The 24,822-nt window shown below is 40.3% G+C and overlaps 2 protein-coding genes across 2 annotated transcripts; one reads left to right on the top strand and one right to left on the bottom strand.

Moving 5' to 3' along the window:
- Positions 1 to 6,791: 6,791 nt before the first annotated feature.
- SEPTIN10 (septin 10) lies at positions 6,792 to 18,894 on the bottom strand. The gene is made up of 7 exons (XM_041468483.1): positions 18,865 to 18,894; positions 15,314 to 15,431; positions 14,427 to 14,622; positions 12,800 to 12,986; positions 9,084 to 9,245; positions 7,522 to 7,618; positions 6,792 to 6,958 (listed from the first exon to the last, which is right to left on the bottom strand). The coding sequence occupies exons 1-7, from the start codon at positions 18,892 to 18,894 to the stop codon at positions 6,792 to 6,794; spliced, it is 957 nt and encodes a 318-aa protein (XP_041324417.1).
- A 175-nt stretch (positions 18,895 to 19,069) lies between these two features.
- On the top strand, positions 19,070 to 24,317 carry SOWAHC (sosondowah ankyrin repeat domain family member C). The gene is made up of 2 exons (XM_041468588.1): positions 19,070 to 19,595; positions 19,779 to 24,317. The coding sequence occupies exons 1-2, from the start codon at positions 19,229 to 19,231 to the stop codon at positions 20,918 to 20,920; spliced, it is 1,509 nt and encodes a 502-aa protein (XP_041324522.1). The 5' UTR covers positions 19,070 to 19,228; the 3' UTR covers positions 20,921 to 24,317.
- Positions 24,318 to 24,822: the final 505 nt, after the last annotated feature.

The raw sequence follows: 24,822 nt of genomic DNA, 5'->3' as shown, positions 1-24,822 counted from the left end.
TGAGTACAATTACTTATGCTAACAGCTCCTGGGCAATTTACATTTCAAAGTAAATACAACACTTTAGGCATCTCATGTTCTAAAGACTTGATTTATACCTTTCTGACTCCAACATGCATAAGCTTCTTCAAGTTGCTTACTACTAAGACACTGAAATTGCCAGAAAAATCTCCCAAAATTTCCACATTGTGAAACCTCAGTCTTCAAGTAGGACCATACGAAAACAATTAATCTGGAGCACTAATGTAACAAAAACTGATTGTTCCTATATGAAAATGGAAGAAAATAACAGGATCTTCAAAACATATAGCACTCTTTCTTTAATGTCAAAATTTAAATATGGCAGAATTACATTGATATAGAATGAATTCAATTTCCTAAATAGTTCAACATCCAAAACACAGGGTTACTTTCCAACATGCAACAGCCAAAACCTCAAGACTGCTTGTTTTTTCCTGAACCCGCTCTTCCAGAAGTAAATAAACTGCATATATACTATACTTGTATTTGAAACTATATAGGAGGAGTAAATTAGTTCAGATCATTGAGCAAATCTCTGGCAAAAAAACAAGTCAGCAAGTAAATCAAACATTTTTTTACTTTTAAATCTATGCCTCCCTTCTCTTCAGTACACAAGATCATTTTTTTCCCTCCAAACAACAGGTACTTGAAATTGAGTTACTTCTTTCATGTCAAAGCATATCATGGCAAATTAAAAGATGCTAGTAATTTATTCATATTAATAAACTACTAGAGGTTTGACATTTTCAGAGTCAATACTACCACTGCCAGGAAGTGCTGGTGGGAAATGTGCTTTTCAAGAAATACGAATGGAGCTTGTACACAGATGTACCTCACACACCAAACTTCCTTTGAAAAGCAAACCTGCTTAATGACACAAGTTCTTCTATCAAAACATTTACCATAAACTCATCTAAGTCACATGACTCCAGAGAGCACACCTGGAGGAACATAGCTCTTTCAATGGTTATTGGAAACTCAAAAGCACGGTCTTCTGCATTTGGCTTAAGAACAGATTAAACTGTGGATAATATTCTAACCTTTTTCTGGGGCTGCTTTTTACACATTTTGCTGAGTCAGCTCTTCCCAGCTAACATCAGTTACTGTCCTTTGCCAGGTAACTCATGCCTTCCACCCTCATGTAAAATAAACAGGTATGTATATTAAGTATTTCATTTTGATTTACACTTTTAATATACATACACTCTTATATTTTTGTCCTATCTTTTACTGTTTCTATTTAAACCATTTATAAATGGAAAAACCAAAAGAAAATCTAAAGAGTTAATTATTTAGAGCAACACTAAGCTTAAACAGCTCTCTTCTATCTTTAAATTTATGTTGACTGGGCAGTTTCGCAATCCTGAAGTTTCTTATTTGTATTCAAAATATCATCTAAAGAGAGAAGAAACATCTTGAAATTGCACATGCAGACAATGTTCGTAAGATATCAAGGCCAGAGCACTCCTATTCTATCTTATTCGAGCACTACATGGCAACAAAATAAATTCAGAACAACTATCCTTTTGTGTTTGGGTTTGTTTTCGGGGCTTTTAATCAGCTGTGAAGTAACAGGTCACCCTGAAATTCTAAATCCCTAAATCCATGTGAAACAGGGGCATGGTTTTCACACAGAGTATTAATTCACACTATCTCTAAGTTTAGACAATAATGCTACAGCACAGGTTTACAAGTGCTAGCAATCTCACACTCTTCAAGCTTCTGCACACAGTGTCAGTTCTGACAGATAAAATGCTGCCTTTGGGAAAGATAAAGCTGCTAGAGCAAATGCTAGACTAAGTTAACATGCTACAATCACACCTTCATTTCCTTATGTGGACACGTTTAGACCCAGACTAGGTTACTTTATCAGGTAAAAGCAATTTGTGTTAACATTAGTAAAATATTAACTTTGAAGAGACTCAACTCAGTAAATAATCGTATTGCACATAAAAAGGAGAAATAAAAGTGTATTTTTTTAATTTACTGGTAGTTGTGGATGCCAGTACATGTTCAAGTGGAAGTGTTCAAGGCCAGGCTGGATGGGGCTTTGAGCAATCCGGTCTGGTGGAAGGTGTTCCTGTCCACGGCAGGTGGGTTGGAACTAGATGCCTTTGAGGTCTCTTTCAACCCCAACCATTCTATGACTCCATGAAATACCCCCTCCTGGACTGAATTGTTCTGGGAATCACCAAGACAGAACTAAACCAAAATTTCCTTTTCTGTGTGTGGCGTACCAGCAACACAACAACGCAAACATTCTTAAGTGTTAGGAGATTTTGGGAGGAAGGAAAAACAGTTCACCGCATCTTAAGCCAATCCTTTCAATATTACTTCATCCACTGCTCATAGTAAAATATTTTTTGGTTTATCTGAAGACTGGTTTCACTGCTTCTCCTTTAGTACACTATGAAAATCAAGTTCACAGGTACTCCCATTCTTCTGGCTTAGATATCCAGAATGCAATACTCTGTACAAAGACACTTACAAAATTTAAATGTTATAACTAATTATTTAAATAATGTATTCTTACTGAGGTTTTGTAGTAAGGGATTGTGAAGAAAGCTTAAACTAATCATACATACCAGCACTACCACCTGCCTTGCTACAGAAGCATAGCTGTGACATAATTTTTCTGTCTGCATGAGACTGAAAGCACAGAAGCCTAAAATTGCAAATCAGACACATTATGTTCATAAATAAAGATTCTGAAGTGAATTTAACTCTCAGTGGAACACAATGTGCACTTTGAACAACACAGGTATTTAAAGTTCAATTACACTTTTAAAAGCTTTGAAATTTGAAAGCAACACTTGTAACCTTTTGCAGAACATTTAACTATTAATTAAGGTATATTAAAAAAACTAAAAAAAAAAAATTAACTAGTGGCAGGAATTTCTAGCACTGTGCTTCAACTCAGTCGACTAGCTCAGTTGATATTGAGCAATAATAAGGACGTGGTAGACCTAAAGAATTATCAATTTTTCAGTAGGGGCAAGAAAACCAGGTATTTTGGGTATGGTCCAACCTCATTCTAAGATGGTTAAAATATTTAGCTCAAATGCAAAGGTCTGCAGCTGGTCAGATGAACTCCACTGCCAAGGACTTCTTAATGAAAAGGGTCAAACAGCCTTTCAAACGTTAGGTTTCTTTCCTTAGGCATGACAAGAGTCACGTCAGCCTTCTACATACAAACTTCTTCATGCCACTGAATCCTTCCTGGTTTTCTGTCATCACCTTCAAAACAGACTGAAAAATAAACAAGTTCAAGAACTGCAAGGTCTGAATATCCCAGTTTTGGGGAAGTAAAAGCCAAGGAATGATTCCCCACACACTGAAAAATCAAGATGCTTATGTTCCAACAATGTTTAATTGCAATTATAATGGAGAACAAACTGTAATTACGATGAGAGAAAAACAACTAACCCAGAGAATTATTAACATCAGCAAATCTAAACACGCAAGCATATGGCCTGAATATCAATCCTCAGCTTTTTCAGCAGACCCTAGTCTATCAGATTTCTTCTTTCAAAACAAAAATATGCCCATAGGTAACAACTTAAATTGAAAAATGGGCTCAACAAAATGTCCAGCTTCAAAACACCAGCAACCCTCTCCTCCCTTGCAAATACCTAGGCTAACTAGGTATTGTGTGTGCATATTAAGAAATTTGTTTTCCTGGAAGCACTCTTCATGTCTAGATTTCTGTTTTCAACTATTCCAAATTTTACCATTCAAAACATCTCAGCAATTATCTCTTGCTGAGAATGACCTGAAACTAGAAATTCATGTTCCTAATGGGCATAACTGGATCATCAAAAAGGCAGGACCAGACCATCTGCACACACACACAAAAGCTTATCTTTACTTTTCAACAACAAAGAAATGCAAATGCCAATTTTAAGTAGCAAAAAATTATAAAATTATAAAAAATTCACTTCCTGAATTTTATATCCAACAGATACTGCAAAAGACTACACCCTAAATACTCTGCTATCCATTGACTTCATTACTTCATTCTTAGAATGCAATTGCAAACTAACAAATTAAAAAAATATTATGAAATAGCATCACCAAAAAAACAGGATTTGGGAAAAGGTGTTTTTAAAAGTGTGCACAAGACAGCCACTTCACATTACCTTTATTTTCCCTTCTCAGATCCAGTAACAAAGATGCAAATATATTTTTCTGTTGTATGCTGAAACCATCTCTTTCCACATCTCCCATAAAAAAGTAAAACTTGCCAACGTGTTTTTACACACATGTAAAAGTGTAAGTGTTTTACACACATGTAAAAGGCTTTACAGACGTCTGCTCACAACCTATCTCACAAGACAGCTGGACATCCAAGAATTACTGGTTTTGCCTTGCAGTGGCATACAACTTTGTGTGAATAAACTACTGTCCTACTTCTATATCCAAATGAGTAGTACAGGAACTTCACAGGCAGCTTCTTCCCAATATGCCAAAAGGCAGGGCACATTTTGTTACTCAAGTGTCAGTGTTCAAAGGCTACAAACAGCCAATTATTCAAGTCTAGCAAAGGTTTTCTAAATTTACATTATTATCAAATTTAATATGGAGACAGCTACATCACAGGTACAAAATATGAATTCTCAACATGCATTTTGATCATTATTTATAAAACTAGCATGAAATTTTAATCTTCAGGCATCTACTGCTATGCAATATTAATTATACTCTAAAACTACAGCTCTTAGAATCCACATGTATATATTGTAAACATCTCTAAGGACAAAGAGGATTTAATAACAGATTTTTGCCTGAAACAACTGGATAGTACCTATTCTAAAAGTTATTTAAATGTACAAGCAAACTGGGAACCACTAAACTTCCTCTACATAAAAAGACATTTTCTACCACATTGCTGAGGATGACACTTTTTATTGTTTCCTCAGTAACTTGATAAAGCACCTTATGGGTAAGGCTGCATTACTCTGCTAATTACATTGCATACACATCCTCTAAATTCTCTTCATTTTTTATAGTACCATAAAATGTCTCTCCCAAAACACCAAACACCTTCTCTTTCAGACCTCAGCATCATTCACTATGCCCCATTACTGAGGGACAACCACATCTATCCTAGTCTTACTTTTCTCTTCCTCTTGCAGTAAATCTGGGAAAAAGTTCATTTTTCTAGATTCTTATGGGATATCTGTTCTCATCCTTCCAAAACAATGACATTTTCAATAAAACTGATTTACCAAAACTAGCAACTAAGTGTACTTTCTTGCCAAAACTCTCTCAATAGAACTGACATCTAGTGGACCGTACATAAAATCTACACACCAGAGGGAACTCAGCTCTTCTGTACATCCAAGAAGCAGACAACTTTTAAATGAGCTCTGAAGTGTAAAATATTGGGACATTCTGATGTGAACCTGCCACTTCAAGCTGTTTACAAAATGTAAACTGTGTCGGGGTTTTACAAAGATAATTCCTTTGTTTGTAGAAGAAAACACTTCTATGGATGATGGTTTTTATCCTGAGATGGCTGTACACCATGAAATGGAGCTTCAGAAAAGCTGAAGGTACTGGAGTCAATACTGCCATGAACAAATCTCTAAAAATAAAAATCTTCCCTAGACAAGGATAACAAGATATTAGCTATTAACACACATTCTTAAACATAAACCAAATGAAAATTCTATAGTTAATTTCACTTGGTTTTAAACCTCTTTCACCTTTGGTTCTCTTTTTATGAATAGGATGTATTACATTCTTGTTAAGAGAAATGTCAAGAGACCACTGATTCAAGGTCAGCTCAATATCATCTAAATGAATTAATTTGCAAATGTGCCTTGGTTCAAACAATGAGTAACTGTTTTTAAAGCAAAGTCTTACTCTGTTTTCATGCCTGGTTTAAGTCAGTATTTCCCACCACAACTATGCAGTAACGGTGCTTCGCTAAACCATGAAGGCTTGAACAAATCACAAAGCATCAGCTCTTCCCCAGCAGGATTCTGACCAGTTAAAAGTACAGTCCCATGCATTAAAAAAAAAAAAAAAAAACAAACCCACAGAAAAGACCCAAAAAAACACACCCAAAGGAAGCTGGAAGAGGGAGATGAGAGAACTGGAAATAAAAGATTAAACAAAATGGATATAAAATTTTAAATGCTTCCTGCAGAAAGCAGCTTTACTACATGAAACAACTGAGTGTCTATAACTTTCCGCTTAACTTTCCTTTGGAATCCTCTTTTAACTCCCTACAGTGCAGCAAGCGATTTCTTGACGTGAAAATTTTAAGACATTTGTTATTATGGCAGATAATGTGGGAAGTCAACAGTGTAACCACTTATTTTGTATAAGTTTTTGCTTCGGTTCCTTCTGAACCTGGAGTCCAACCAAACTATTATTTATAATCAGACATTCTTAAGAAAGAAAGTAAAACATAATAATAATATATAACAAAAATAATTTTAAAGTTCCTAAAGCACAAATACCTAAAGAAAACAGACATGCTTCCTGAAAAAAATTAAAATCCTCAGGTGTATTATAGAAGAAAAAGATTCCAGCAATACAACTGGCTGGCTTTCATGTTTTTAAAAAGAATGCTAATTTAAACCCATATAGCTCTCCATGAAGGTAACTGAATGAACAGCTACATCCTTCAATTAAAAAAAAAAAAAAAACAAAAACATTCTTTCCTTCTTAGAAAGCTTATTTTATGTATGAACGCTGCTCTGCATGGGGTCGATGTGAAGTGAACGGATGCTGAAAGCAAGCGCTGCACACCAAGTCCTTTACCTGACTGGTTTTCTCTCAGGGCCAATGTCTCTGCAACCCAACTTTTCCAGCCTGCAGCGCCTGTACGACTCATAATAAGCACGAGTCTTCTCCTTTAAATCTTCCATATTTGTGCAAAGCATCCTGCGGAGCTTTATAGTGTCACAGTGGTTCTCATTTTCCACTAATCAGTAAAGAAAATTATTTTATTATTATGCAGAAGTAGCAGAATAGTCAAAATACATTATAAACATCATCACTTACTTTGTTCACTAAATATACTTCTAGAGAAAGGTATCTTGCTGTTTATTATATCTCTTACACTTCTGTATAATTTTTAATATACACACTGAAGTACTGAAGACTTGTAAGTACTGGTGAACATATTTCAACCTGTCCCAATTTGCTGCTTGAGCTGAAGACCACCACATTTATCTCTTTTTTAACCCTCTTTACTGACAATCACAAATGCTTGAAATTTGGTAGTGCTAGAGGTACTGCCACTATCTTAACCTACCCAAACACTACATACACCATCTCATACTTTGATCCCAAGAATGAACCAGTGTGGATGAAATTACAAGTTAGTGCATGTCTCAAGTATTAATTGCTATATTCCTGATACTGTATATATATTCCTTATATTCCTTATACTGGCATCAGTGAAAGAGCCCCTTGTATTACTGGTGAATTTTATACTTCAACAATAGCAAAAGCTCATAAAGATACTTTTAACAATTCTTTTACCTTTTACAATGCCCCAAGGGTATTGACGAGCTCTCACCATTTTGTTTCCAATTTTCACCTTCTCCATACTTCCTACCACAGCAAATGGCAAATAACCCTGTGGGAAATATACCAATTAAGTCTTACCTGTCTGCACTCTTACATAAAAAACAGAGAAACGCCTCAGAAATAAATTAGGGAGGAAAACACCATTTCAGGAAAAGCCAACAAGCAGTTTAAAACCAGAAACCACCCCTAGGAGATCAGCAGCTACGCAGTATCTACTGATAAAAAAACTATTAACTACAATAGAAGATGAGGAGCAGTTGATAGATCCAGATGGGTGTACTGACAACTCAGGGGAACCTCAACAGGCTGGAGAAATGGGACAACAGGCACCTCACGAAGTGGAAACGAGAGCAATGCTAAGTCCTGCATGTCAGGAGGAATAAGCCCATGCCCCAGCACATGCTGGGGGGCCAACACTCAGGAAAGGCACTTTGTAGAATAACCTGGTGAACAGCAGGTTGTTCCTGATTCAGCAGGTCTGTCCCAAGGGCAAAGGCAGCTAACTACACCCTGAGCTGCACTAGGAAATGTCAGCCCCAAACAGAAAACTGCTCTAGAACATATGACTCACATTCAATCAGAGCTCATAGTAACACTCACATGACAATCACACATTGGAACCTGTGCTGTGGTTACTGCTGTGGGCTTGGCACAAAGATAGGCTGGGCACTGACTGCCTGCGTGCTGACCCACAACAGCTGACCAAATAAAGAAACATCATTACCTGGAAAATAAATCACTAGCAGAGCATGGAAGTGGTAAGTAACAAACCACCACGTTTCCCCACAGCAAAAGGACCTGTTACTGATGGACAGCTGCACATTGTCACTCCCTGGCCAGGTAACAGAGGTTGGGAATGCACAGCCATGGGCTCCGGCATCCTGGCTCCTGTTCCCTACTTTCAAACCCCCGTACACACAAACACGATCATGTGCACCTACAAACACACACACAAGAGCAGCAAACACAGAGCACTCAAGGCAAAGCCATCTAGCTTCACAGCCTTAGCTGAGAGCTGGCAGCTACCCCTGGGACAGCTGGAAAGGACAACCGAAAATAAGCCAGTTACATCTGACTACTTCTTCCCCAGGGAAAATCTGTCCTAATTTCAAAAGAAAGTACTAAATAAAAGAAAAAATGCAGGTGTAAGACTTGCTGTTGTAGAAAGTTGTAGACATAAGGCACCTAAATATCTTCTCTACCAGATGTAAAATTGTATCTGTTGAGGAAAAGAGCAAAGTCAATCTGTCCATCTATAATAGTAATTATATATTAATTAACCAGATATTAGAAAAACCATTTATGCATGAGAACCTCTTTTCTGTTACAGGTATCAACAGCAGAGGGGCAGGAAGATTTCCAAGTAGGGAAAAAAACCCCAACACATAAGAAGAATAAACAAACTCGTGACATGCAAACTTACAAGTTTAAAGACAATGGTGAAAGCAGCAACATTAATCAGCATTAGAGAATGATACTTTAGTACTGAAATAACATTTTTGTCATTTACTTACATTTGTGATAGTATTAATCTCAGAAACGGTTTCATCATCAGTAGGAAACTGGTATATTCGGATGCCGTTGCTAGCTAATTCACTCATTATTTTCTTCTTGAACTCCTGTAGCTCAGTTTTAGAAATGCTGTCTGCTTTGCCTATAACTGGTATAATATTCACCTAGGAATGACATAAATTACATGAAATGTGTGAGAATTCAATTTTGAGGTGGCAACTTTTGTAAATAGAATTGTTATTAATTAGCTGTTTAAAACTTCCTCTGCAGTCTAAACTTTTCCATCAAGTGATATCAAATTTTCACGAACAATAAAAAATATTCTCATGGGCATCATTCAACTAACTAGCAACCAATTATTCAATATACACCCTTAAAAGTAATTGATTCTAAGAACAAGGAAGGAGGTCTCATAGAGCGAAGTACTCAAATGCAAGTAATGCCTATTTATTAACTAAATGCCATTAAGTAATTATATCTCTGTTTAAAAAAAATCGATTGTTTAGTTTAAAGCAGCAGGGGACACGGCTCAGGTGTTAAATGAAAGCTGGCAGTCTAAACACAGAAAGAAAAGGAAGCTGGCTACCAAACCCTGCCTGCCCCTGAGCCTCTTCCTGGGTTCCTTTCAGCTACATCTTCACCTCACCACTGCAGCACAGTTTCTCCAGTATCTGACATGAGCAGAGGAATAACAAAGGCTAAAGGTTCTTGCTTACCAGTCTTTACTAAGCTGATTATTCAGACCACAGAATTCAGTTCCATTAAACTGCCCTATTTCCTAAAATAGTGATGGCAGTAACTTGGAAGTAATAGACGCCAATTTTTTCTTACAAATGCTATCACTACACCCAAAATACACATTTTTCAGAACTAAATGGAAATAATTAATGCCCAAATGGAAATAAATTGAAATAATTAATATCCAAATATTTTGAAAGAACATCATAAATAACTCTTTCAGATTTCAGAAGATGAAGTGTTTTACAGAGTTCCTTGATCACAGATGCAAAAAGGAAGGAGAGAAAAAGAAAACAGAAAAAAAAGATACACACTTTCTATTCTTCTGAATATTCTGCCTGAATGGAAATGCCTAAATGTCAAGAACAGATTCAAAATTGATATTTTGAAATAAGACTTCTGTCTTAAGCACAATGTCCCAAAGAAAAAGAAGGAAGCCAGCTCTGAAGTATGACTTCCAAGATTACCTGATGATAGTCCTTAATTGTGTAGCATACATGATCTAAGCATACATGGGGTAAAATATCTAAAATCAAATAAAATTATGGAATATATTTTTCTAATAACTGAACTCATTTAGAATAAACAATCTGTTACACTAGGAGTAATTCACATCTTTGATCAAATTAGCTGAGAGACAACAACGTAAGTTTTCTCCAATATAGATCTAAAAATGGATGGAACACAGAGTCCTCAGAATTAAATTAATCTCTACTCTTTTTCAACACCAAAGTTCTCTTTTCAATGTGAACCTTTTTCAAGCACTCACTAATTAGGAGAGAATTTCTTAGAAAACAGAAAACAAATAGCAGAGAAAGTCTACGAAGAAGAACAGTAAAATGAAAAATCATCAGAAACTGTGATTCCAGCTATCAACATTGACATTAAATCACCACAACTGTATAAAATTGAAAAGCATAAAATTAACTCTGGCTTTAGATAAGCAATAAAGAAGGAAAATAAATACATGTAATTGAAATCATTGTTGGTTGCAAGAGCAAGCTGATTGAAGTGTACCTCTGTGAATCAATATAAAAATTTCTGAAGATTCTTTCTGCATGGAAAAAACCCAAACTAAATCCCCATGATACTTTACTGACTTAGCCATAACCTGCATACAATTCTGTGACAATGAATTACAACTGCAGAGCTCTTAGTTGAATAATCACTATTTCCAGAAGGAAAGAGAACAGGAAAAGATCCCCTTTGTCTGTGAATGAAACCTGGCTGCTCTGTAGTGATGTCATCCGAAGCAAAACTAGAGGATTTTTCAGTGTCTAAATGCTAGAGCCCAAATTCTTAGCTATTCATCCAATTCATAATAGAGAAAAATAAATTGACCATAGATACTCTGTTTTTTTCTTCAAGGACTGCAGAGTACAGGATGAACCTAATCTATCCCAAGAACCCTCTGTACCTCTGAGCTGTGTAATCTGCTATTGTTTTGTAGCAGCAGACCATAACAAAAGTACACAGCGTACACTGCAGTGGATTCAGGAAGAAACTCAAGACAGCTTTCTACATAGATTTACACATTTGATGGATGCATGTGGCTGTACCATCTTCTCTTTATGGAATCCTGTACTCAGCAAATACACCCAGGGACTCCCATATCCACGGAAATTGCCAGTTCTTAACTGCCACTAGGAGAATGCAGTACTAAAAGCACCACAAACGTGCTCCACAACAAGATGGAAACAAAACTACAGTTAAACACATAACTCTTTCTGTGTGTACAGGGATATTTCTGTAGTAAGATCAGAAAGAATCCATTGCAAATGGACAAAACAACAGAGTTACATGTGGTTTATGCTCTCTCTGTGCCAAAACAGAATTAAAAATTTTTGCAGTAGGTGGCTAGAAGCCGAAATTTCCTCAAAGCAGAATTACTTTTGGTTTATCCTGATGGAAGTATTTTCTTAGGATGCTGGAATTCAAAGATCTATATCCTTTTAATTTGAAAGAAACACTGTTTTAAAAGAAATTCAGTAAAGAGCAGGCACAACCTAAAAATAGCACACAGAAATGTGCTCTCCCCTGCCTTTGTACCACCATACCTTCCCTTCTCTGCTATTGAGAAGCTCAGAATGCAAAATACATCTACAAACAAAGTAATAAAAATCCCAAATGTGCTTATCAAACACAAATGTGGCCTAGACAGCTAATTTAATCCTTGCTATCTTGGAAAAAACTTCTCAGAAACAAGAAAACGCAGGAAGAAAATTTAGTGGGAGGGCTCTAGTACAGCACAAAGAAAAAGGCGAAAGGCACAGCAAATGCATTTAAGTTTCAAAATTTTCAACAATTCAACAAATTAAATCCAAATAATAAAAGGTTTCTTAAAATACGTTAAACATTTAGCTTCACACAGCCCCATTACATGAAGAAAGTTATGGATTTAGAAAATGCAAGTAATTTCACTAGAAACTGCTACTTCAAAGCTTTTCTAAATCAGTATGTTAAAACACTACTGCAGCCTGCCACAGAAAAAGCCACATTGGCAGAGTTCTCTGTTCAAGGCTCTTCATGCCTCTTCAGTTATCTAAAATGAAGATCTTCAGTGTTGCAGAGTTTTTTAGATGCCAACTTTCCAGCAGTCCAAAAACTAGAAACAAGCTTAATTAGAAATAGTAAAGTACTTACAGAAGGTACACTATCCAATCTCACTACAATGTTTAGGGTTTAATAAAAGTGAAGTTGGTGTGGTTCTACTTTTTTTTTACATTTTTTAAACTTCATTGTGCTTCTTTTTTCAATGTTCTTACCATATGTCTCTCTCTTTGTGATTTGAAAATAAACAAGTGATGAACTGCAAGCTACTTGCAGAGCCCATTTATTCAGAACTTAAAGTATATCAGTACCAAAAAAACATTACAAAACCAAATGCGTCAATATAGAACTGAAACATGGTAGTGGACCTGAAGGCTACAAGATGCTTTAGAAAGTAAGACAAATTCTTGGAACTGTTTCCAAGTCTTACCTTACTGTCTAGGCTTCTCATAGTTAACAAATCTATGGTTTTTAGAGAACGGCCTGTAGGTGAAATGAAATAGAGGCAGACATGGATGCGAGTATCATGGTAGCTAAATAAAGAACGTATAACTTTCAGTTCTTCCTCGAGATAGGCTTCAAATTGTGCATCTACATAATCCACTATTGGCTGATAGCTGTAGGAAATAAAATTTAACAACCAGATATTAGCTACTCCTAAACAGAGACAGACTAAGAAGGGATTCTCTTGTATTGTTCTGCAGATTTTTCATGTCAAAAGGCTGCTCAAGTAGGGCAGAAAATTATGTGTACAGACTAATCCTAATTTCTGAAAAGCTACTCAAAAAAGAATTGTGCATCTAATACAAACAAAATATTTCCCAAATACCATTAGTGAAAAAGTTACATAAAGTTAATTATGGTTATAACCAAACTTCCCAAGTGATGTTTTTAAATTTTTGCAATTAAGTTGTGCAAATGCAGAACTCTTAAATATAAGGAAATTACAACAACCTCTTAGGTACAATACAAGAAAGAATATTGAACTAATAGTACCAAGAAACAGGATGAACTTTATCTTCTGAAGTACCGTACGTGAGAGAGCTCTTAAACAATAGACAAAAACTAAAATGAGAAATGCTAGAGAATAAAAAACTACCGATTTATAGTAAGTACAGTTTAAGTACACTTTATCCTACCTAAAACCAGATTCTAATGTGCTTTCAAAAATAATGTTTTGCTAGATGCAGAAGCAGTGCACCCTTACATTTCTTCTGCTCCACAAAGTTTACAAACCAGATCAAATGCTACTGAAATCCAGAATAAGGTGTTACACACAAAATCAAAAGAACAAAAAGGCACCTCCTATACCACACATCAAAACCTCTAATAGCTATACTAGTATCTACTTGCATCTCCTTCATCCAATTCACCAGCAGCAGCTATTATCCAGTCATATCATAAGCCACAGCTGTCATATAAACTTAAGGTGACTCTCTAACCTTTTATTATATGAGTACCACCATTTAGGTACTCACATGGCATAAATTATTTACAATTACGTTGAAAGAAAAGATCTGCTGAGTTAGTTCAGTCCTATAAAAAAAGTCATGAAAGCACAGACTCAAAAAAAGTTCAGCACACTGAAACACCAGTGTGCTGCCTCTACATCTTCTGACTAAGCTGACTGACACAAAAAACAAAGACCTTCGGTAATCCACATGATTAAACTTCCAGTTTAAGGTCTTCAACAAGTTACAGTCAAATTGTTAAAAACCCTGTTAAAAACAGTACTTTATAATCTGCTTGGCTATTTAAAAACCCACCCACTGAACTCCCTGCTTTTCTCCACCCCAAAAGAAACTACTGCATATACAAACATTTATAAAAGATTAAGAAAGAAAAGATTTCATAAAGAAAAGGGCATAGTTCATCTGAATTATAAAATAATTCCTTACATGAGAAGAACAATGTGTTTACTTTGGCACACAGGGAAAACAGTTAACCATCTATTTGGAACACATGTTAAACAACCACTTACTACAAAGCCCAAAGAAAAATCAACTTGCACTTAAGACCAAAACTTCAGCAGAACATAGTGGCAAGAGGGCACTTACCTATCTGCTTTGTTCACCTGGTCACCAAACCCCACTGTTTTTACAACTGTCAGCTTCAAAAGAACATCACTTTCCTGGAGTTCAAAAGTCTGGGCTCTAAGTCGCACACTTGACAGAAAATGTGTTGATGGAGAGTCCTCAAAATCAGTGTTAAACAAACTGCTCACCAAGGCTGACTTCCCAATTCCAGTTTCCCCTGAAGTTAAACAGAAGGGTTGGAGAAGACATTTTTCACATCAAATAAATACATAATAATCACAGAAAGTGTACACAAAAACTCAACTGATTTCTCTGAGCAAAATTGCGCATCTGTGCATTCTTTTAGTGAACCCTAAATATATTTTCATTAGTATTTTCATCCTACATATAAAGGTAAATTGTCAGCTAATGAGTAATGAGCAGAACAGTGTCGTGACACTTTGGTTTCTTTAAAAGCCTGAATTAATTTCCTACAGATTTTTAAAAGTTAAGAAGCTAGCTGTGAAACCAGAGATTCAAGAAAGGTCTTTTAAGAATAAGGGCAAAATATTAGAGCAAAACATTTGATAAGTACAGAAACACTTCAGTATTACCACCTTTGAATTTCAGAATTTTTTAAATCTGGAGCTCTTTGTTACAGGTGTAAGCCCCATTCACTCAAAAAAATCCAAAAGGCTGCTGATAAATGAATAAATGACTGGCATCCACTTTCAACATTTTTTGGTCTTCACACTGTTTACGAAAATGCTACATACAAACCCAAATAAACAAAGCTGGGAGAAGGGGTGGAATTACAGTTCATGCTTAACATTAAAGAAACTATTTAACACCACAATGGGATTTAAATTTCAGTCACTTCCTAAGATGAGTATACCACTAAAGCCTTTTGGCACCCAGACGCTACTCACCAATGCAAAGAATGTTGAAGCACAAGCCATGCTTGATGGATTTCCTAATCAGTTGGTCAGGTAAGCTATCAAACCCAACATGTGCAGACAAGGACAAAGTTCGACAGCCAACACTTTGCTGCAAAAAATAATTTTAAAATATCAGTTAACAATGGAAATAAAAATTCTACTAGAAAGCTAGAACTCGTTCCTTATGATTTCACATGCAATGAAGAAAAGCCAAAGTCTGAAAAAAAAAAGACCTGTCAAATGAGCTTTATTCCATGATTTGAGGAAAAAATTAAATTTACTTTACAGAACAATTTGCAGGCTTAAAAGAAAAAAGAAAAACAAAGGGAAAAAAAAACCCCAAACCAAACAACCTTATGAAACGTGAATGAAATAAAGTAGACAAGTCCAATTGAAAATGTAAACTGAAAACTGTAGATAGAAAATACATCACAGTTGGTTTGCTCCTAGAAAATAGGAAAAAGTACTAAAAAAAATCTAAGCATTAGAATTCAAAATAGAAAGCATAATCAGAGGAAGGTGTGTGTTACCAAACGGAACTCATTCTGAGGAGCTGGAACTGAAATTACTATTTCTGTCAACTAAAACATTATCTGCACTCATTATATGCACCTGAACTCTGAGACAGCATTACATCTATTTCATTAGAAATATCTAAAGGTGCACATTCCTTTTCAAACATCAGCCAGCAATCTAGAACCATGACATCAAGGCAGTGAGCACACTAAAATGCATAAGGCTAAACGGAAACATCTTGATCCATAGAAATTAACTGTATTTTTAAACAAACATTGCATACCATAAGTAGAAATGGTGACAGGTCCATGCTATTCTTTCTCTTATATTTCCAATCCAAATGGAAATGGAAACCATTACTGTTTCCTGTGAATATGCACATGGTGAACAGTAGGAAACTTTTTAATTTAACACTTAAAACCCCATTAAAGTGACACCTTTTCTAATAGGTATGCATAGCAAGTCTCAGAATTCTAACAGCTAGAAGGATATGGATATTCCTCAAGGCATATACTCATCCTCTTCTTTATTTGCACAGGACTTCCTAGTATGGACTTAGAGATTGCACTGCACTAAACTGCACCAACTCTCATTTTACATTCCTCTAATTAGATCATTCCATTTTAGACTAATGAGGGAAAATGCATATGCAAAGTGAACTCCTTAAAGACAAAATATGACATCTTTGGGTTATTAAAAAACAAGTACATTCAAAGCATGTCAGAAAACAAAATTTCTCAAGGCATTCTACCAGAGGAAAATTACTATTAAAAAGTGCTGAGAATCACTGAGACCTGTCAGTTTCCTGTCCATTTAAAGACAAGTGCATCTGAGACAGAATGGCTGCACATCTAAGATCTCTAGCTACTCAGTCTGATACTCAAAGCACCTCTATTGCCACAAGGAGAAGACAGTTCCTCTAACACAAACCACTCAGCCTCCACACCAAAAGCCAGTGCAAGAGGCTCAGCATGACTGGAGAAGGGAGGCCTTTCACCTTCACGTCATCAGCCTAAATCCCAGCCTCTGCACTGCCATTTGTAATTCTCCAAACAAAAAAAAAACCCACGCAGGAATAAATTTATTTCCTTCTTATGTCCAGATGTTAGAAAGATAAATTATTTTGTCAGCAAAATTGCCTTGCTAATGCTTAGGGCTTGACATGCCTCGATGATCTCAGACCTGGAGGAGGTTAACAAAGCCTGGGGACAAGGATGTACTAATGAGAGTGGACACAAAAAAATTAAAATTTATGGGCCACAAGGACATTTGGCAGAACACCCAATATAAGGAAGAAACTAACAAAGCCAACTCAGCAACTATGCTGAAATCAACTGACTCAGCTCTGAGGAAATTTTAGCAGGAGGAGATTGTGACCACCAACTCAAGAAACCCACCAACTCAACAGAGATAAACTGCGAATGTGAACTAATTAGCATGACAAACGAGAGAATCACTAACCAACAGAAGGTAGAAGACTAATTAAGAAAACTATGCAACTAGTAGCCAATGCCCCTTGATTTCCTTGTTTGCTAAAATCTATAAATGTCGTTTTGATGACTGGGCAGCTAGCATTTTGTGGGTTATCACCTAGCACCCCACTTTGCACAAACTAGAATAAAGAAATAGAAGTAGCTTGCCTCAGTGTTTAAATTGCTGCTGCCTACCAAGCAGGGAGCACTCCTTCAGGACAACACCTCCCTTCCTTACACAGAAATCACTGTGTAAACCTATTCCACCTGAAGCATTGTCTTAATAGAAAAGCAGTAGCCATATTTTTCCTTCTGAAATTTTCCACGGACATAGGTGTCTGTCCCTCTGCTATTGTCTAACAAATAAGCAGAGAAATCAAGTCCACAAAACTGACCACAGGATATCTGCATTCTTACTACTTCTAAAAGAAATATCACGTAGTTGATCACCTAATTGACATCACCTAAACTACATCTCATTCCTTCCCTCAACCCCATTTTTGAAGGTTGGTGCCATAACTGATGTGTCTGGATTTCTCCAGATCCGTTAAACTGGATGGGGATCTGAGCAACATGGTCTAGTGAAAACTGTCCCTGCCCAGAGCAGGAGGGCTGGAACCAGTCTTTTTGAGATCCCTTCCAACCCAAACCATTCTAAGATTCTACGATTTCATCAAATATTTTGGTTTATATAAAGTTTTCTTGCCCATTAAAAACAGCATGAAAAAAGCCATAGCCTGAGATGGTGGAACATTTAAAAATTATTATTTCTTTCAGAAACTAAAAAAAAAAAAAAAAAAAAGTAATCTAAACCTGTGCAGAACCAGACTAGAGACTAGCAGTCTAAGCAAGAAACTAGCTTGCTACTGGATTTGCAGATGTGACTGGAATTTGCCCTCCAAAACTCAAAGAAAACCGTAACCAGTGCGTGATTATGCAGGGGGTGAGGGTCCCGCCAGCCCCGGCGGCTACGCCGAGCTCCTGGGAAGGATGCCGCGCCCGTGGACATCCCGCCATTAACGCGCCCATGGGCACCCAAATCTGACTCTTCCTGAGCCCCGAGTTTTCCACTACTACCTACAGGCACAGGAGCTACGCTCCAGCACTGTCCTGTGGATGGGCTCAATATATTCAGGACATAAAGCTGACAGCTTGGCCATCACACAGAAGTAACTCTTCAGTAGGTATGATTCAACTTATTGCCTGAAATACGCGATACGCCACGGGAGCGCTAGGAAGAGTGACACCTGAAAACAAGTTCCTTTAACAACAACTGCTCTAGAAGTCTGGCAGCTCTGAGAACTAGACGGCGTGAGGCAGGAGCCTTCATCCGCCCCCCTAACCCGACCCCCACCAGCGCCCGGCACGGGCCAGGGGCAGAGCCCGGTGCCCCGCAGCGAGGTACAGGCGGCACTTCCACCTCTTCGCACGGTGCGACCGCCACCCTCCTTCGCCTCCCGGTGCCGTCCCCCTCCGTCCCCTCAGCCGCGTCGGGCTCACCCCGGGCACAGGGGCTGCTCACCAGCCGCTCCCCGCACCGCGGAGGGGACTTACCAGGTGCCCGTCGGCATCGGAAGCAGCCATAGCCCCGCCAGAGAGATAGAGAAGGAGGGAGGAGAGTAGGAAGATAAGGACACGGCCAAAACTGCCGCCGAAAGGGAGAGCCACGCGGCGGGGAGGAGCGCGGGGAGGGGATGCGGTCGCGGCTCCGCCGCCGGGGCGGGCGCTGTTGGCGGGCGCCTCCCGGCCGGAGGGCGGCGCGGTGCCGCCGCCGCGGCAGTGATTGCCGGGCATGCTGCCGCCGGGAGGAGGGGCTCGGGCAGCAGCGGCTGTACCGCGCCCGCACCGCCACTGCCACCACCATCTCCAGCAGCGGCAGTAGCAGCAGGAGGAGCGCCGTGATGGGGTAGCGGCGGCGATGGCGGAGCCGGCGGAGCTGCAGCAGGAGTCCGTGGTGCGGTTTCTGGCGGCGCGGGGCGGGCGGGCGCGCAACGCGGAGCTGCTGGAGCATTTCCGGGACTGGCTGAACCCCGCGGATCCCTCCCGCCGCGCCGCCGCCCGGCATCGCTTCAAGGAGCTGGTCAACGCAGTGGCCACCGTGCGCCAGGAGCCCGGCACCGGCGTCAAGTACGTGCACCTCCGCCGCCGGTACTGCGCTCCCGAGCCCCCTGCCGCCGCCCCCCTGACCCCCGGGGAGCAGGAGCCGGCGGCGGAGAACAGCGCGAAGCAGCCGAGCCCGCCGCCCTCCCCACGGGCAGACGCTGAGGAGACGCCGCCGGCAACAGGCGAGGATGCCGGCAGCCGCCCGCAGCCCCCGGGGCAGCGGGGCGAGCCGCCCCGGCCGAGCCCGGCGGTGGCTGGAGGCCAGCGGAGGGGCTCCCGGCGGGGGCCACCGCCCGGGCGCGGCGAAGGCGGCGGCGGCAGCGAGGAGCCACGGGCAGACGCTGAGGAGACGCCGCCGGCAACAGGCGAGGATGCCGGCAGCCGCCCGCAGCCCCCGGGGCAGCGGGGCGAGCCGCCCCGGCCGAGCCCGGCGGTGGCTGGAGGCCAGCGGAGGGGCTCCCGGCGGGGGCCACCGCCCGGGCGCGGCGAAGGCGGTGGCGGCAGCGAGGAGACCGCGATAGCGACGGGCCCGGGGCGGCCCCCGGCGACGGACGAGGCGGGGGCGGCGGAGGGAGCGCCCGGGGCGGCGGCGCAGGGCGGCGGCCGGCGGAGCCTGCGGGAGGCGGCGCGGGGCAGCTCCCCTCAGCTGAAGCGCGGCGCCCTCCCCAGCGGGGGCCGCGGCCGCGACTCGGACAGCGCCTCGGTGGCCTCGTCCTCCGCCGAGGAGGAGGGGAGCACCACCGGCTCCGTGGCACTGGACCCCCTGGAGCACGCCTGGATGCTGTCGGCCTCGGACGGGCGGTGGGAGAGCCTGGAGGGGCTGCTGAGCTGCGAGCCGGCGTTGCTCTGCAAGCGGGACTTTATCACCGGCTTCACAGTGCTGCACTGGGCCGCCAAGCACGGGCGGCAGGAGCTGCTGGCCACGCTGGTCAACTTCGCCCAGCGGCACGGGCTGCCCGTGGACATCAACGCCCGCACGAGCGGCGGGCACACGGCGCTGCACATCGCCGCCATGCACGGCCACGCCGAGGTCGTGAAGCTGCTGGTGGGAGCCTACGACGCCGACGTGGACATCCGCGACTACAGCGGGCGCAAGGCCGCGCAGTACCTGCAGCAGGGCACCTCGGGGGACATGCGGAACCTCGTGGGGGCCCTGGAGGAGGAGGAGGAGGAGGAAGGGAATGCTGGCAATGGGAGCGGGCGCTGGAGGCTCTCCAAGGTGTTGCCAACTAATCTCATGAACTACCGGCTCTCCCACCACCATCACGGCACTGGCGAGGAAGCTGAAGGTACCGATGGGGCAGCGGTGCCGGGCAAAGGCAAGGAGATGTCCAGGAAAGCCTCTGGCAGCGGACGGATGAAGCCTCGGCTTAATAAGATCCGCTTCAGGACTCAGATCATCCACAACACGCCCTCCTTTCGTGGTGACGCTGAGGAGGAAGAGCATGAGGAGAAATCCCTGAAATCATCATTCAAGCTCAGGCCGAAGTCCAACGTGTTTGGATAAGGCCAGGCAGCAGGAGGTCTGGGAGGTGGATGCACGGACCAAAGTGCCCTCAGGTGTAGCACAGAAGGTGAGGCAGGTACGAGTGGGTGCTCATCTACACTCGTGGACTCCGCCAGAAGGGTCCTGAGTATCTTGCTTTAACTCCCAGTTCGGTGTGGTCAGTGAGCCCAGCAGGTCAGCAGGGCTCTAGGAGCTCACAGCTCCTGGGAGCAGCTGCTTCAGCCAGGCCCTCAGTGCTGAAATGGAAGGCAGTGGGTGGGTTGAGAAACACTGGGGTGTTTAAAAGCTGTCCTCCTTTCTCTCTAAAACCAGGCTTTGGTATCGTAAACCTGTGTTAGTGGATCTGCTAGGATTAGTGAAGTGAGTGGGGGAAAGAAAAGTGCAAATGCTTTACTCTTACATTATCAACTGGTACTATAAACTATCATCAAACAACTTGCTGTGACAGAAGAACACCTCAGTAATATACAAGTATACCTTAAGTTTCTCTTTAACAGCAATACCACCTGGCACAGTGTGGAGTTGGGTACACAAAATGAGATGGTACAGAATGGTTTCCTGTCAGAATCCAAGCTTCAATCCATCAAAGAGTTGAGCCTGTGTTGACTTTATGCATTGAAAATTGCTTAATTTGACATCATGAATATATTATTTTAAAAAGTAATAATCCATTGCACTGCAAGCAATGAATAAAGTTAACCACGTGCAGAAGTCTTTGCTGTCTGAGGTACTACTGAGCTTGCTTATCGCTGTTGGAATACTAATACAAGATAATAGAAGCAAAGAGTTTTTATATATATTTGGTATCTTATGTTTTGTCTTAGGCAAAGCAATTTTATTTTAATCACTGTGAATTCTCAAGTGCCAGACCTAGCGCAGTTCCGGTTATTAAGTCTGGTCAATTCATGTTAATGTTCTTTGTGTAACTCACTGCATTTAAAAATCAGAAAATCGTGTTGTATGTGTTACCTGTGAAAGTCGTTCTCTTTTAGAATAAAAGGGCACAGACACCATTGCATGAAATCTTCATGAAACTCTAATATGGTTCTGTAATGTAATAGCTACAGGTCTGTGTCCGCTGGTAACTTGTGTGCCAATCCCATCACTTTACACTGTGCGGAAATAGACAAAAAAGGGGAAGAAAACAAAAAAAAGGAAGGTGTGTGAATTCATGCGTAGGGTGAAAAACTAGAGCTCCAAAACTCAATCCCTGTTTATCATTCTGAATGAAGCAGCATAATTACATATTCTAGTTAAGTGGTGGCAGTGGTGTTTGAGTTCTTTTAAACATATATTTCTAGAGCAGTGATAGCCAAGGCTTTGAACTGTTGTTTGACAGCCTAGTAAGTCTTACTCTGATTGACGAGCCTATCCGTCTGCTAAAGCTTTCGGAAACCTTGAATCTTGTTTCTCTGCTAAAGGTAGCAGCTCCAGTGAAATCTAGGAGGCAGATTTATATCCATATTCAGCTTTCCTTAAGAGCTGAGGTATTGAGCTGACCCTGGATCCTGAATGCTGCTCAGTGTAGCAGCTCATCTGTGTTTAGTCGTTAAAGTATGGCCAGTTTCAATGCAGCATTTGTCAAAGCACGTTTTGAGTTGGCTTCCTTTAGATGCATGTGCGTGCCTGGCCTGTAGTTAACCAAAAGTAGATAGGCTTTGACATGTTAAAATCCAAATTTGAAACACTGATTAAATGCATGCCACAAGCTGTAGAACACCTCACAGGAAAACTGCTGCTGGGAGTGTGCACTTTTGAGGTAACAGCTGGCTCTCTGTGGCTGTTGCTAGTGACTTATATTTCTTGTAGCGACGGGAAGGAAGTGCTACTGATGCATTGGCATCAGACTTTCCATGCAGATAAACAACGTTTCTGCACTTCATGTCAAGACCTAATAAATGACAGTGTTTGCACAGGCATGCAAGCGACACTTAACTATTTCTGGAAAAAGCTGCGTTAAAAATAATACAGAACCTCTGCATAGGTGCTGGTCATTACTTCTGTGCAAAAAGACTAGAGATTATAGTGAGGTTCAGCTTTAGTTTACAATTTATAAGCTATAATGTTACAGATTTCATGTGCCTTCATTTTGGGTTGGTTGCCTCAAATGCAATGGATAAAATCAGTCTTGCAAAGCACTTTTTCTTTATGTCTGTGGGACAGGACTAGAAATCTTCCCTCAGTCCTCCCTGTTTAAACTGGACTTCTGTACAGTGGGGTGTCTGAAACAGGGAGGGTTAATCATACATATTATGATGTAGAGCTAATTCTGTTGTAACAGAAAAATAGTTAGATGCTTATGTCTTAAACTTTTCTCTGCAGGATAAATAGGTTTTTAGACTTCTGTAGGAAGGAAGTTTTCTGACTGAACACTTAAAATGTGAGTATTCTTCAGTGTGGGCACATCTGAATTGAGCACATATTCCATGCAACTACTGATGTCCAAACTTTATTAAAGTTGTTTTCTGCTTTGAGAGTTTATAGTTCTTTCATACAGGCTGTTGGGTGAAGTGTTTCTCTCTTCACATGCAAGTAGCAAAGAATTGCACAAAAATACCAAGTCTTCAGCAGCTATTAGGTTCTAGGGAAATAATTTTAGGGTTTTAAATAGAGCATATCTTGGATTTTAAGAGATGAACTGGAATATAGTGTTACATAATACAGTAGAACTTTGCAAATTATTAAGGGAACTTGAAAAATGATGAAAAGATGCTTCATTTACATCATTATTTGAAGTATCAAAGTGAAATTGCTGGTCCACTGATACTATTTAGCTGTCAGTTAATGAAATCTCACCATAACGGTCCAAAGGTCTTTGCAACAGAGCAAATATCTCTTCTGGTGTTTGAGATATACAAAAGAATGGCTGGATAACCACTCGTGTCTCTCTGCGCTATGGGAATAAAGCACTTTGATTTCACATTATGACTTGTCACATTCCACATGGTTACTTTTTATAATATGACCTAAAACTTAATGGGTTTTTGGTTTTTTTTTTGAAGTAAGAAAGACTTGATGCCCTCTTTCAGTATATTTGCAGTCTAAAGGTATGCTTGAGTCAGATATTTTGGATACATTGCCTAGAAAGATGTGACTGAAATAAAGTTGTATGGTACAGAAAACTGGAGCACTTACTGGTATCTTTTCAGTGGTATGCCTGAAGTTACTGAATGTGTTTGTTCACTTTTTGTGATGGTGTGTAAGGCAGCAAGACTGTAATGTAACATGTGGTATCTTTTTCTTGTACTTTATGTTTGAAAAATTTAAGAGGCCTGGAAGCCTGTTGGGTTTTATTAATACACTTTTTGTGGTTGTCTCTCTAAATGGTTATGAGTTTCTGTAAGAAATCTGTAAGCTTTAGTTTTTCAAAATAAAAAGAGCTCATGAATGCTCTGAATTGGTTCCTGTATGCTACATACTTAGGTGCATATTGGCTGTCAAAACTGTCTACTGGTTTGTGATGGGTTTTTTCCATTATCTGGATGTTTGATGCTGTCTAGCACTCAAGCAGTGAGACATGGAAAACAGTAAATACAGTAAAGTTGTTTGCAAGACAGTAACATTTTTCTTTGGCAGCTACTTTCTAATAACTCATGTCAATGTAAATGAAGACACAACAATTTTTGTTGTAGACAAATATGTCTAAATAAGGGCCTGGGAGAGTGGCATTGCTTAACTTAAAATAGTATACTGACCTTACTTCTGTGCAGCTTAATATCTCTGACCCTGGAAAGGCTACTACTAGTTTTAGTCACTGTGTAAAGGTCAGCACCTAATTAAAAAGGGTTTAGGATTAAGGTATTTTGTAATGTGTCTTAACTACAGCTGGTGGCTACTGTAAAGGGAAGTTTCAGCAGCAAGCTAGACTGTGGGATTTTGGTGTATCTAAAAATTCTTTGAAG

This window comes from Pyrgilauda ruficollis, unplaced genomic scaffold (genome assembly GCF_017590135.1).
Source record: "Pyrgilauda ruficollis isolate IOZ18807 unplaced genomic scaffold, ASM1759013v1 scaffold22, whole genome shotgun sequence".
Taxonomy (NCBI): Eukaryota; Metazoa; Chordata; class Aves; order Passeriformes; family Passeridae; genus Pyrgilauda; species Pyrgilauda ruficollis.
The sequence above is the reverse complement of the archived record's forward strand: the minus strand, read 5'-3'. Positions and strand labels throughout refer to the sequence as shown.